The 10,222-nt window shown below is 35.5% G+C and overlaps 1 protein-coding gene across 14 annotated transcripts in view; it reads left to right on the forward strand.

Annotated features, from left to right (window-relative positions):
* The window catches only part of Trip12 (thyroid hormone receptor interactor 12), a 93,297-nt gene that overhangs the window by 46,487 nt on the left and 36,588 nt on the right, over nucleotides 1-10,222 (forward strand). For 6 of the 14 annotated variants that reach the window (XM_055617041.1, XM_055617043.1, XM_055617046.1 and 3 more), the window contains 9 exons: nucleotides 625-717; nucleotides 918-1,079; nucleotides 2,599-2,667; nucleotides 2,756-2,921; nucleotides 4,596-4,713; nucleotides 4,808-4,967; nucleotides 6,620-6,773; nucleotides 7,948-8,176; nucleotides 8,446-8,564. In XM_055617041.1, the coding sequence (XP_055473016.1) occupies nucleotides 625-717; nucleotides 918-1,079; nucleotides 2,599-2,667; nucleotides 2,756-2,921; nucleotides 4,596-4,713; nucleotides 4,808-4,967; nucleotides 6,620-6,773; nucleotides 7,948-8,176; nucleotides 8,446-8,564 (1,270 nt within the window). The remainder of the gene's footprint in view (nucleotides 1-624; nucleotides 718-917; nucleotides 1,080-2,598; nucleotides 2,668-2,755; nucleotides 2,922-4,595; nucleotides 4,714-4,807; nucleotides 4,968-6,619; nucleotides 6,774-7,947; nucleotides 8,177-8,445; nucleotides 8,565-10,222) is intronic. The other 8 variants (XM_055617042.1, XM_055617044.1, XM_055617048.1 and 5 more) reach the window with 2 other exon arrangements.

Here is a 10,222-nt window from a genome sequence, read left to right on the forward strand (position 1 = left end):
ATAGTTCGCTGACTTTACATGTGTGTTACAGTATGTGTGTATTCAAGAGTATAAATACACAACCACAATCAGTACAAATAAGAGTTAAAAGAACAACAGGACAGTAGAATGAAAAGTTATTTATGTCAATAGCTGAGAAGGTTAAAAAAAAAAAAAAAAAAAAAAGATCTTGCTCATGTTCACAATTGACCAGTGGAGAAAGGGAAAATTTTGTACCATTAGTGTCTTAGGTTGTTGTGCATATTCTGTAATATTTTTTTAATGCACAATAAAACTTTGTTCATCTGATAAAATATAATTATTTTGATGAAGTATACCTTAAAGTTTTAAACCTAGTTAAAAAAATGTTACATGAATCAACTCCTTTTTTTTTTTTTTTTTTTTAAGTTTTGTCATTCATGGCACTATATCTTTCAGTATCCTGACACCAAATAAGTTGTTGGGAGAAAATTGTCAGCTATGCTTTATAACTTTTACTAAAGTGTGACTTGTTTTTTATTTTGGTTACATTTTGAAGGTAGTGTAAGTGGCTTTAAGTAGAGGAAGTAAAGTACAGTGTTCATGTAGATGAAGTATGCTAAGTAAAAAAAAAAGTAACCTTTTATATCCACTTTAATTTTCTAGCTACAAGTTATTCAGTGTATTGATGTGGCAGAGCAGGCCTTGACTGCCTTGGAGATGTTGTCACGGCGACACAGTAAAGCCATTTTACAAGCAGTAAGTGTTGTGGCTGAAGGACTTTATGTCCTTTGCTGTTGTATCTCAGAACTGCATTGTGCTAATTCCTTGACTGTAGCTCTGTAAGATGCACATTATCTTAAAGTAATGTGCTAGACATTTTAGTAGTTCTTAAGATTTGAGTAGTTTTTTTGGTATAGGGTATTTTTCTCTCAATTTAACAGTTTTTTATGTTTTAGGGTGGTTTGGCAGACTGCTTGCTGTATCTAGAATTCTTCAGCATAAATGCCCAAAGAAATGCACTAGCAATTGCAGCCAATTGCTGCCAGAGTATCACACCAGATGAGTTTCATTTTGTGGCAGATTCCCTACCATTGCTTACCCAAAGGCTAACTCATCAGGTAAAATATGAAAATCTGCTTATGTCATGAAAGTTTTATTACTATTACTTCATATTCTATCTGAATTCTTCTAGTTGAATTCAAAGTGTTTTGATCCATGTGTTTTTTTTTTTTTTAATGTATTGTCAAGTTACATATAATGAGGCTATTTCTTTTTAAGTAAGATTTTGGCAGACTTACCCAAATGAATTTTGATTTATACATTGGGTATCTTTCTTTTGATATTAATTGATGACATTATTTTGCAACAACTGAGAGTGTCCTTTCTATGTGAGGTCAGAATTTATCTTCACAAAGATTTCACTAACAGAGGAAACAGAGGGCTTGGGCAAAGACTGGAACAGGGAGACAGATTGTCCAGAAATAGAAATGAGAAGTATAGATTCCACTTGTTGGGGTTGGAGGAGAGCCAGTAGGTATATAAAACATCAGTGATGTAGTTTGAACAGCATAGTTCATATTATACTTGAATGGAGGAGATTGAGTGCTACGTCTGGACGTCAGAGAGATATGGGTTTTCTTGTATTTTACCAGTCCTGTAATTACTAGGGATACCTTTTAAGGAGTCAACTTTAAATTTGCTTTTTAAACCTTGTGAAAATTAGATGTACAGAATATGTTTAAGGGATTTTTACAAGGTAATACACTCACATTTGTCTCCTATACTTCTATAATGATAAAGGTAGAGTATAAATATTTTTCTTTTTTTTTTTTTAAGTTAGTCTAGGCTGGCTTTGAACTTCAATCCTTTCAACACAAGCCTGCATCATCCATGCCTAGACAATTTGTTTCTTATTTATTCATTTATTTTTGAAACATGGTCATACAACATAGCCCCAGCTAGCCTGGAACTCAACAGAGCTCAGTTGGCCTTTGTTTCCACAAGTGCTATGATTAAAGGTATGCACTACCATGACTGTCTTAATTTGTTTATTCTTAAAAGCATAGTTCAAACTGATATAATTTAAAATATGTTCTGAAATTCATTGTTATAATCAGAACCACATAGCATCCTTACTTCAGAAATGAGAACTAAGAATCAGAAATTTTAAATCAGTTGACCATTACTGTTTTCTTTTTAGGCAGCCTAGTAGCAGCAAAGATGTGGACTTTTCCAACTTGATTCCTATTTTTACAGAAGGGAGTGTAGTTGCTCTACTAATGAAGTAAACAAAATGTTGGTTTTGCTTACCAGGATTTTTAGACATGTTTTCCAGGGAGCAAATCTTTCTTGGATTGTTTCTATAGTGATATAGCCAAAAGTTATCAATAAGGTCATTCCTTAGTGCTTTGGAGATTTGATCTGCTGATGTTAACAAATTCCTGAATCTTCAAGTCCCCATGCAAGTGTTTGCACATAGTTGTTCTTTAATATAACCAACTGCTCTTCACCTGGGTTTCCCTTTTCAGAGTTCACATCTACAATTGAGGTTACTTAGATTTTGGGGCAGAGCTAAGTGACTGATGGTGCTAACATTTCATATTAATGAATGTTTTTATATTCCTTTGTGAAAAATAGGACAAAAAGTCAGTAGAAAGCACTTGCCTTTGTTTTGCACGTTTAGTGGACAACTTTCAACATGAGGAGGTCAGTGTTTCTCTTTGGTAAAATATTTTAAAAATTGTTGAGTTGCTTAAACCACAGCATAATAATTTGTTTTCTTGTGTTCATGAAGAATTTACTGCAGCAGGTTGCTTCCAAAGATTTACTTACAAATGTTCAACAACTGTTGGTAGTGACTCCACCAATATTGAGTTCTGGGATGTTCATAATGGTGGTCCGCATGTTTTCTCTGATGTGTTCTAACTGCCCAACATTAGCTGTTCAACTTATGAAACAAAGTAAGTGCTGATTTATTATTGTGTTTTAAGGCAGGAAAATTAGCTTGTTCTTCACTAATAAGTCAACCTAAGTCACAAAAGTAAAAGAAATGATGAATCTCATTGAATATTAAAGAAGAAAAATGTTGGGGTAAGAATGTAGGTCTGGTAGATGGTTACCTGAATATATGAAGTCCAGGTGTTTGATATCCAGCAGTGCTGTAAGATAGTCTTGGTTTTTTGAGACAGTATCATTATATGTATTGTTATGTAGTTCAGACTGACCTTACACAGAGTTTCTGTGTATCCAAGGCTGTCCTGGACTTGCTTTGCAGACCAGACTGGTCTTGAACTCATAGAGATCTGCCGGCCTCTGCCTCCCCAAGTGCTGGAATTACAGGTGTGTGCTACCACTCCTGACTGATAATGTAATTTTAATGTTATGCATTTCTAAAACTCACCTTTGGTGGTTTTGGGACTAATGATCTTTGAATCACGATCTTTGAATCACCACACTATAGTCATTAATGATTTCTTGTTAGTTGTCTAAGTTGTTTGTAATTACTGTTAAGGTAACTAATTCTCTCAGCCCAGGTTTGAGTTTTCAAGTAAATTATCTTTGTACAGAATGCTTTCTTCTCTCAGAAAACTGGACCTTATTTTTACTGATGAATATCTCTAATTTTTACTAGTTCTACAAATTTTGTGTTTCTTAACCCATGACAAATTGCTGTTGGTTATGCTCTTAGGCCTTGTCTCATAAATGTTAGTATGGTTTTAGAAGACATCTGTGTTTTGATTCTTTCTTTTAGAGTTAATAATTGTTGGAGCACCTATAATTATGGTTAATAATTTTATACTCATAATTCTGAAACTTGAAAGTGGGATCTTGAGAGTCAGTTTTGCCATTTACTGACAACATGATTTTTGGCCCCACTGTTTTAGACAGCATATTTTGTTTTGGAAAAACATAGTTTCACTTTCCACTGCATTTCCTGTGAACACAAATACATTGACAAAGACCTTGGCACAAAGATAGTGTGATTGGGGTGAATAATTGGGCAGATTATTGTTCCCATGTGGTGAGCATCATGCTCCCTACCTCAGTAAAACTGAGAAATGTTCAACCCCCTTCTTAAGTGGTTTTGTTACTTTACTCATTCTGAGGTTCTTAGTACCTCTTTAAAGCTTTATTAACCTAGATTTTCCTGGAATTACAGTTGTTTTTTATTTTATTTTATTTTACTTTATTTTGTCCAGCTACAAATACCAGTTTCAGAAGTCACTCCTTTGAACACACTGGATTTTTTCCTTTAATGTCATGCTTTTAACCTCTTTTGACTACTCCACAAACTTTACCACAGTATTATCACGTGGAAGCTACTTAGTCACATTTCCATTCTACAGTGATATAAATTAAACATGAGCCTTTGTTTTGTTTTGTTTTTGTATTTTAACTACTTTCCTGATTACTTTTTTATAAAAAAGTAAACTGTACAACACAACTTCAAGGCCACTTCTTTTTTATGGTACTGCAGAATGAAGCTAAAGCCATACACATACAAATGATTTGTATTTCCTATTTCCATATTCAGGTGCTCTATTTGTAAGTTTAATTTTTGCCCTAGAGAATGATTGCCTTGTAAATTACACCTAGTTTAATTGGCTTCTGTTTTGTTGTTGCTGGCTTTACAGACATTGCAGAAACACTTCATTTTCTTTTATGTGGTGCCTCCAATGGAAGTTGTCAAGAGCAGATTGATCTTGTTCCACGAAGTCCTCAAGAGCTGTATGAACTGACATCTCTGATTTGGTAAAAATGGGTTGATTTTTCCTTGATACTCTTAATAGCTACAGATGGTGAAGAAAGTTACATACTAAAATAATTTCACTTTTTTTACTTTCAGTGAACTTATGCCATGTTTACCAAAAGAAGGCATTTTTGCAGTTGATACCATGTTGAAGAAGGGAAATGCGCAGAACACAGATGGTGCAATATGGCAGTGGCGGGATGACCGAGGCCTCTGGCATCCCTATAACAGGATTGACAGCCGGATCATTGAGGTAGTAGTTTCATTGTACCGTTTAAATATGTCTTTCTGAGGAGGGTGGGTATAGGGATGGACTGGGGAGGTGGTTGTGTGTGCTTAAGTGTGCTCAGTTTTGAATTAACTCAAGATTCTCTCATTTTGTCTCCTGAGAAAGAAGGTCCTCATTCTGTTGAGGTCAGAAAACATGATCCTCTAGTCCTGCTTCTGCTGCTAACTACCTGCTTGGCTTGGAGCAAGTAATCTCAGTTCTTTGTCCCATAGTTTTGTTTCCAAAAGGAAACACTGGAGAGTTAGACTATGTTGCAAAGCAGGTCTACTATTTCAACCCAGAAGAAATCTCCCAGTGTGTGCTTTTTATACTTAATCAGGAAAAAAGTGAAAACAAATAACTGCTTTTGGGTGAATATGAAAATTCTGATAAGATTAATATATAATTCTATACTGGTGCAACAGATTTTAATGACAAATAAAGGCAATGTTTAAAATTATGGAACTTTTGGTAACTTGATATAAGAGAGAAAAAAATTAATATTAAAGTGCAGGAATATATCAAAATGTTAATGATGACAGTTTATGTGTGATTTCTGTTCATCTGATTTTGTTTGTATTCACTGGAATAATAAAATTTCTCAGATGACAAAAAGACTTGGTGCTAGAAAAGTGTTGAAGTACTTGAGAGACTGTCCATTTCTGCTAGCATTATCAGTAGTACACAAAATTTTTCTAAATTTAATATAATTCTTGAATTGCAACCATCTTTACACTTCTTGTCGAGCTATATTTTAAAGATTTGTTCCAGTATCTAAAAGTTTTTGCTAAACTCTTCATCATTTTAGTTACAAAGTCAGGAGTTCTTATAAAGGAACCCAGAATTCAGAACCAGCTTGCTTTTATGAGAGTTAATTGTTGATTGGTCTTTTGTGCCACAACTGCTAGTGTTCTTAACTTTCTAATCTTAAGTGTTTTTCTTTTTAGCATTCTTCTGATAATAGTTACATCTTCACTATTAGCTTACTCTCAATTTCCAGATAGTTATTCTGTGTAGGAATCTCAGCTTAGATTGACTATGTATAGAGTCTTTGGTTTGTTTTTAAAGTGATAGGTTATTGCTATGTAGCCTTAGCTGTGTTTGAACCTGGAAACCTCCTGACTTAATCTCCCGAGTGCTGGCCTTCCAGGTGTTCAACCAGCATATGTAGTATATTTTGTAATTTCTCTATGGTGTCTGAATTTAAATAGTTTGTTTTTGTTAACATTTCTTTTGTGATTATTTATCTAAGACCTTAGTTTTAGTTGTGTTCTTTACAGTTTCTCTTGTGTGGCCATGGCTGTCCTGGAACTCACTCTATAGACCAGGCTGTCCTCAAGCTCACGGAGATCTGCCTGCCTCTGCCTCCCTGAGTGCTGGAATTACAGGCATGTGTCACCGTGCCCAGCTAACTGGACTTTTGTTTTAGAGTACTCTGATATTAGAGCCCACAGTTTGTTTGAATTTTAAATGATTTGTTAGAGTTTTGTCATCCACTGATTTAAAATTTCAACATTATGTCAGTTTGCCAGCCACATAAAATAAATAAGTAAAGTAGCATGTGTGGAGGGTCCCTGCTATGCTTAAGGTAATGAATTTCTACATGTTTATATTCAAGGTTTCTCTCTCTTTGCTCTCAGGCAGCCCATCAGGTCGGTGAGGATGAGATAAGCTTGTCCACTCTGGGACGAGTTTATACTATTGATTTTAATTCTATGCAGCAAATCAATGAGGACACGGGAACAGCACGTGCCATTCAGAGAAAACCCAACCCCTTAGCCAATACTAACACTAGTAAGTATCCTTTGACTCTGCCATGACCCACTTAATTTATCTATCTATCTATCTATCTTATCTATCTATCTATCTATCTATCTATCTATCCATCCATTTATTTATTCATTCATTTGTTTGTTTATTTATTTACTTATTCCTTCCCTCCCTCCCTCCCTCACTTGTGAGACAGTGTTTCTCTCTGTAGCCTTGGCTGCTTTGGATTGCTTTGTAGACCAGGCTGGCCTCAAACTCATGGAGATCCGCCTGCCTGAGCCCTGGGATTACAGGCATGTCCCACCATGTCCAGCCCTTCTGGTCTTTAGGCTTGCTGTCAAGCACCTTCACTTATTTAGGCCTCTTGCTGAACCTCTAATTTTGTTGTTGTTATTTACATAGTAACAGTTTCATTGAGTATAATTAGGGAAGGGTAGAATAGTTGAATAATGGTGATTTATTTTACTAAAACCTGTACCTCAATTATTAAGAATAAGCTACTATTCATATGTAATGTCTTTTCCCACAAAAGTTTTTTCTTTAAATGATGTCTTGGGATGCTTGTTAGAACTAATGCAGATGTTCATGTGATCCTGCCTCACGACACCCCGCCAGAAAAGAACTAGGTAGCAAATGTTTAAGGTGTCTTAGGTCATACAGCCTTTGTACTACTTACAGTGTTATAGTCTCAAAACATTCATATTATATAGCATTGACAAATGTATGTCACAAAACAAAGCAACAGGCATGTTATATAATCAATAGTTCACCAAACCCTTGTTCATAGTCCTCATCAGTTATATTCTTCTTACATATTCTTTATGAACAAAATAACAAAATGACCTTCTTTATGCAGTTGTTTTTGGGTACCTTTTATCTAGTACATTTCTTGTATTTTGCTCATTTTTTTTAAACCTGTGTTTTTCGTAGGTTAGTATTGATATTTTCCTAGTGTTTCTTAGACTGCTTTAAGATGAAGTATACAGTTAATACAGTACTTTCATCTGGTTAGAATGGTTAGTAATCTCAATGTTATTTCTTGCGATCCTGTTAATCTAAATAAGTTAACGATGGTCCTGTAATGCAAACAAATTTTTTTTTGCATTTCAAATAGTTCCTCGATTGATTTTTTTTTTTTTTTTTTTAACTGTACTGCTATGGTGGTCACTTCAGGACTGTACATCTTTTTAAATAACAGGTGGATATTCAGAGTTAAAGAAGGATGATGCCCGAGCACAGCTAATGAAAGAAGATCCGGAACTGGCTAAGTCTTTCATTAAGACCTTATTTGGTGTTCTCTATGAAGTGTATAGCTCCTCAGCCGGACCTGCGGTCAGACATAAGTGCCTTAGAGCAATTCTTAGGATAATTTATTTTGCTGATGCTGAACTTCTGAAAGATGTTCTGAAAAATCATGCTGTTTCAAGGTGTGTTCATCAAAATAACAAAAATATTTTGGAAATTGATATCTGAAGTAATTTTATAAATTTCTAAATCTTAGTAAAGAAAAAAATGAAGTAAAGTTTGGAATGTTTTGAATCATTTTCAATTTCTATTTTAATATAATTTTAATTAAAATCAAACTTAATTTAATAAAAATTATGATTGATTTGTTGGAATTGTTCTTAAATTTCAAATAGTATGGCCAAAAGTAACCACCAACTTCAGTGTTAAACACAAATGCTTTCTTTTTTAGTCACATTGCTTCTATGCTGTCAAGTCAAGACCTGAAGATAGTAGTTGGAGCACTTCAGATGGCAGAAATCTTAATGCAAAAGTTACCTGATATTTTTAGTGTTTACTTCAGGAGAGAAGGTAATGCCATTCATTAACTGATACTCAGTTAATGATTAGTAGTTTATCTAGATGGAACTTCAAGTGATGCCTTCAGTGTCTACAAGGAAAGTATTATCTGCGTACATGAGAGATTATATATTTAAGAGCTCAAGCATATATAGAGTGTTTTATATGTAGTATGTATTTTGTGGAAGTACAGGGATGTTGAGATTCACTGTTACTGTTTGTTGTTAGTCATTTTCAGTAAATTTTCTTTTTGTATGCTCCCAAATTTGGCAGCAGTCATAGACTTCAATCCATAACAATTGCTTGAATAAGTTTACAGTGTATCATAGCAGTAGATCAGAACAGTTCTAATGTTTGAGGATTTATTTTACCATTTATTGTGTTGAAAGTGTATGTGACTGGTACAGTAAGAGGACATGAAATCCTCTGGTATTGAGTTTACAGATAGTTGTGGGCTTTCATGTGGATACTAGAAACTGTACTCAGGTCCTCTGGAAGAGCAGCAAGTGCTCTTAACCACAGAGACATCTCTCCAGCCCTTGATTACTTTTTTTTCCCTTTTATTGAAAATTGATTTATTTTTCCTCACATAATATATCCTGATTATGGTTCCTCTCCAAGTTCCTGCCTGATTCCCTTCTCATCTGGATCTACCCCTTTTCTGCCTCTCATTAGAAAACAAACAGGCTTCTCAGGGATAATAAGCAAATAAAATATAATGAGATAAAACAAACACATCAGAAGAGGACAAAACAGAAGGAAAGAGACCAACAAAAGGCACAGGAGCCGGGCGGGCGTTGATGGTGCATGCCTTTAATCCCAGCACTTGGGAGTCAGAGGTGGCAGGTCTTCGTGTGTTCGAGGCCAGCCCCGTCTACAGAGCGAGTTCTAGGACAGCTAGGACTATTACACAGAGAAACCCTGTTGCAGAAACAAAGGGGGGAGGGGGAGGAAGAGGCACAAGAACTAGGTATTCAGAGACTTGCTCATTCATACACTTAGGAGTTCCATAAAAACACTGAAATGAAAGCCATAATTATCTGCAAAGGACCTGTAGGGTAAAAAGAGAAAAGTAAAGTACATAAACAAAACAAAAACAAATAAAGAGACTTAAGTGGGATGGAGAAAGAAAATGAAAGATACCTGATAGTCAAAGAACCTCCAAAGATGTTGCTGTGTTCTTCCTCTGTTGGCATATACTTCTGGACATTCAGCCTGCTCTTAGGAGTAGTAGTTTTCTCAGGGAGACTCCCTTGGAGAATACTAAATTTTCATTTACAAGTGCTTATCAATTGGATATAGGGACAGGGCCATGTGAATACTTTTTTCACCTCTAGGACTCCTTCTGGCGCAGACCCAATCAGGCTTATACCTGCAGTCTGTTGACTTCCGATCTTTTTTATTTAGTCGGCTTTGTTTCCCTTGTGTCTTGCATCCTTTCTGGCTCTTAAATTTTTTCCACCCCCTCTTCCACTTGGTTCCCGGAGCCCTTATCAGGGAGGGGTTTGATGGAGTCATCCCATTCAGGCTGAGTGTTCCAAGGTCTCTCAATCTCTCTATAATGTCTGGCTGTGGGTTGCTATATTTATTCCTAACTGCTATAGGAGGAAGGCTTGTTTCCTTCCTTCCTTCCTTCCTTCCTTCCTTCCTTCCTTCCTTCCTTCCTTCCT

The sequence above is a fragment of the Psammomys obesus genome, unplaced genomic scaffold (assembly GCF_907164565.1).
Source record: "Psammomys obesus unplaced genomic scaffold, mPsaObe1.curated_primary_1811, whole genome shotgun sequence".
Taxonomy (NCBI): domain Eukaryota; kingdom Metazoa; phylum Chordata; class Mammalia; order Rodentia; family Muridae; genus Psammomys; species Psammomys obesus.